A 4,056-nucleotide genomic window follows, 5' to 3' on the forward strand; every position below is an offset into this window, starting at 1 on the left:
TCTCACACAGTTATGGGACCAAAGCAGATGGGGACACACTCTAAAATAGTCTTAGATTTTCTTTCCGTGTACTTTTATAAAAATCTCATGAGATGATCACAGTAGCTGCCAGAAACCCAACTGGAGACATTTTACTGAGACACGATTAGAACAACCAGGCATCTCACCTAAGTTTAAAAAAAAAAGAAAAAAAAACAACTTTGCATCTGTATGAGTGTTCCATTTTCCTTGGGTCCATGTCTGTGTCTCAAGTCATCTTGTCCCCTCAGCCCCAGGTAAGAAGTGATTATAGCAAAGCTAGGTGTAGTGACACACACCTTTGATCCCAGCACCCAGGAAGGCACAGGCAGGAGGATCTCTGTGAGTTCAGGGCCTGCCTGATCTACAAAGTGAGCCTAGGACAGCCAAGGCTACAGAGAAACCCTGTCTGAAAAGAGAGAGAGAGAGAGAGAGAGAGAGAGAGAGAGAGAGAGAAAGAAGTGATTAAAGCTGTCTCTAGGCTGGGTTTGGTGGCTCACATCTGTGATGCCAGCAACAAGCAGCTGGGGACCAGGACAGAAGTTCCAGGTCATCCTGAGCAGCTTAGTGAGACCCTCCCTACAGATAAAGAATCAAGGAAGCAGATCAATGGAAAGAGCTCTAACCTTCTTCCAGGAATCTGGGGAGCAATAAGAGAAAGAACGCTCAAGCAGAAATGCCTCTCTGAGCTACAAAAGCATTCATACTATTCCCAAAGAGCTCAGTGGAGAACAGCAACAGGGTCGAGACAGCCACCCAAACGGTTCAACCAATTTCACCACGAAAGCTCTCTGCAGCCCAGATGGGAGGCTTTAGGACCCATCAGTGCTGCTGGGCCGAATCTTGGAAGCACCTCTCTGAGGAGGACAAAAGTTCCATGAAGCAAATTCTTCCTTCCATGCCACATACCATGAGTCTAGAATGAGACTGTGTCTTCAGGCATGTATTAGGCCACTTTTCTGTTGTTATAACCAACATTGAGGCTAGGTAGTTTATAAGTCAGTCTTTCTCTCCTTCTTGCCTTCCCTGCTTCCCCCCCCCCCCCCCTAAGGCAGGAAAGTAAGGAGCCAGCTGGAAGGAGAACTTACCTTCAGGCAAACAAACAAAGTGAGAGGGTGCCAGGTCTGTCCTGTAACAATGGCTCTTCTCCTGGTAACTAGCCCACTCCTTGGGATGCTACAGTAACCCCTGTGGGTAGCAAAGCTCTGTGGTTTAATTGCCTTTTGAAGACTTTGCCACCCCCCAACACTCTAACACAGGGTGCTGATCTCTGATAACATAGATTTGGGAAACAAACTATATACAAATGATAGTGGTCTGTGAAAAGTGGAGTGCCTTTGAATTCTCTGAATTCTCTTCTGCCTTGGGTGGGATTTAACTCAGCATGTTGGACGTTCACAGCTCACAGCTCTGTGGCGGTTAAAAATTCCACAGAGTCGGTAAGTCTCTGGGTTCTTGTCTCAGATTCAAACAACGGACTTCATAAACAGAAGGATGTGCTTAGAAAGTTTTATTAAAGGTTCATAGATGGGAGAGTAAGAGAAAGAAGACAGAGTCCTGTATTGCAGGAATGGATTCCCAGTAATGGGACACCATAAAACTGCTAGTTGTACAAGCATCCCAGAGGGGGCTGGAGAGAGAGCTCAGCGGTTAGAAGCACTGACTGCTCTGCCAGCCGACCTGAGTTCAATTCTTAGCACCTACATGGCAGCTCCCAACTGTCTGTAACTCTAAGATCGGACACCCACAAATGCATACAGAATAAAAATAAATACAGATAAAAGCAGCCCAGAAACTTGGGTGAAGTATGGGGAGGATAAACTTGTCAGTCCCATTGGCCAAACCATGAGGTGTCCATGTGACTTCTCTGCTTCAATCACGTTCTTCATGTAGTTTTCTGTCAGGAGTGTTCATTTAGGGGAATAGAGATAAGAGAACATGGATTTTCCTCCTTCTTGAAATCCCTGGCCTCTGCTCAGGGCAGAACCTAAGACATTTTGGCTTAAATATGTCTGACATCTTTGGTCTTCAACAAGGACAGAACCGCCAACAGTGCCAGAGACATTTCCAGCTTTTAGCCAGTGGCCGGAGGGACTGTTTATTTCCTATCCAGTTTCTACCTCCTGTTCTCAATAGCAAGGCCCATATGTGTCCCCAGTGGAAAACACCTCTCATTTGAAAGGATGAGTTGAGTACTGCATGCGTGGTTCATGTTCTTCAGGCAACTAAGAGTCACATGGCTCAGCAGCTAGGTCCTAAGCTTTTCTGACACCGAAGCAGAAATATTTGGTTTGTCCTCCTAGTACCAAACACAGTGGAAACCCCTCAGAAAATGCTTGTTGACTGCCCAAAGAGTGGCTTGCTTTTAAACCCCAGAGCTACACTTTGGAGCTAGCCTTGGATTAACTGAGAAAGAAAGGGCAGGCTGAGGCGGGGTGGAGGGGGTTGATTTGTTTTTCAAGATTCTTCTGAAGTATGTCTCCATGCTATATTTCGGGGTTGTCTTCTTCTGGGAGGGGTATTGAGTATTAAATCCAGAGCCTTAGAGATCCTAGGTTTGTGCCTCCACCACCATTGTTATTGTCTGTTCTTCACATTATACTAGATACACTCTTCCCATGTTGCTGCTGAGAGATATCAGGACTAGTTAAACTTGGAAGGATGCTCTATCTCATTTTGCTGCCACCTATTGCCTCTCAGGCAACAACTGGCCCCTTTCACATCGCCATGTAGAACCTGGGACTTCGAGATTTCTTTTCTTTTCTTTTTTTTTTTTTTTTTTTGCAATTAATATACATTATTTTATTACAAATTTAAAAAAAAAAACAAAAAATTCAACATCCTAAAAAAATTTACTGGTAATACAAATTCCTATGAAGTTTTGTTTTTTTGCTACCATAAGAAATTAAAGAAACCATTAAATATTTAGGAACATTCAACATCAAAAGCTTTAAATCTAACTGTACTTTGTAGCCCCTGAAAAAGCTACAAACTCCTTTTTTTAAAAAAAAAAAAACAAGTATTTTTCTACAAAGAATCTCATCAGCTATAGAAAAATCTGTACAGTTTTTATACTGAAGCTAATGTTGAGCTGCACTTGAATTTCACATTCTTAGCAAAATAATTGCCTGAGCACAAACACTCCACACATTTTAGGACAGCCACTTATTCTTCATCCTCATCTTCCTCCTCTTCATCTTCCTCCTCTTCTTCTTCCTCCTCCTCCTCCTCATCTTCTGGTTCATTCTTCTTCTTTGAGCCTGTTGGCCTACCAGGACCCTTCTTTCCTGCTTCACTTTTACCCTTGGCGCGGTATGCAGCAATATCCTCTTCATACTTCTCCTTTAGTTCAGCCGCCTTCTGCTCATACGGCTGTTTATCTTTGGCAGATTGTTCAGACCACATCTCACCCAGCTTCTTTGCAGTATCTCCAATAGACAGGCCCGGGTGTTCACTTTTGATCTCTGGGCGACGTTCAGAGCAAAACAGGAAGAAGGCAGACGGTGGTCTTTTCGGAGCATTGGGATCTTTTTTCTTCCCTTTCTTATCCCCTTTGGGAGGAACGTAATTCTTCATCTCCCTGTCATAACGAGCTTTGTCGCTCTTGGCCAAATCTTCAAACTTCGACTTCTCCTTTGCAGACATGGTCTTCCATCTCTCGGAGCACTTCTTCGAGAACTCGGCGAAGTTGACCGAGGAGTCGGGGTGCTTCTTCTTGTGCTCCTCCCGGCAGGTCTGCACGAAGAAGGCGTTCGAGGACATCTTGCCCCGCGGCTTGTTGGGGTCTCCTTTGCCCATGCTGACGGCGTGCGGCGTCCGACCTGGCGCGAGCTCTTCCCTCGGGCTTCGAGATTTCTGACAACTCGCTGCTAAGATAAGCTGTGGTTGTAATGAAGTCCTTTGTCTCTAACCAGGACGTGGCGTCTTCTTCCACCATCCAGAAAAGTCAGCAACTGAACTTTTTCACCTTCCCGGGAAAGTGAAATCTCAGGCCCAGTAAACTTGTTGACACTCCCAACTGAGTGTTAGTTACTCTTC

At 44.9% G+C, this 4,056-nt stretch overlaps 1 protein-coding gene across 1 annotated transcript; it reads right to left on the reverse strand.

Annotated features, from left to right (window-relative positions):
- Positions 1–3,020: 3,020 nt before the first annotated feature.
- Positions 3,021–3,853, reverse strand: LOC129678858 (high mobility group protein B2-like). The gene has a single exon (XM_055609812.1). The coding sequence runs from the start codon at positions 3,814–3,816 to the stop codon at positions 3,184–3,186; it is 633 nt and encodes a 210-aa protein (XP_055465787.1). The 5' UTR covers positions 3,817–3,853; the 3' UTR covers positions 3,021–3,183.
- Between the last annotated feature and the right edge of the window lie 203 nt (positions 3,854–4,056).

This window comes from Psammomys obesus, unplaced genomic scaffold (genome assembly GCF_907164565.1).
Source record: "Psammomys obesus unplaced genomic scaffold, mPsaObe1.curated_primary_1811, whole genome shotgun sequence".
Lineage (NCBI taxonomy): Eukaryota > Metazoa > Chordata > Mammalia > Rodentia > Muridae > Psammomys > Psammomys obesus.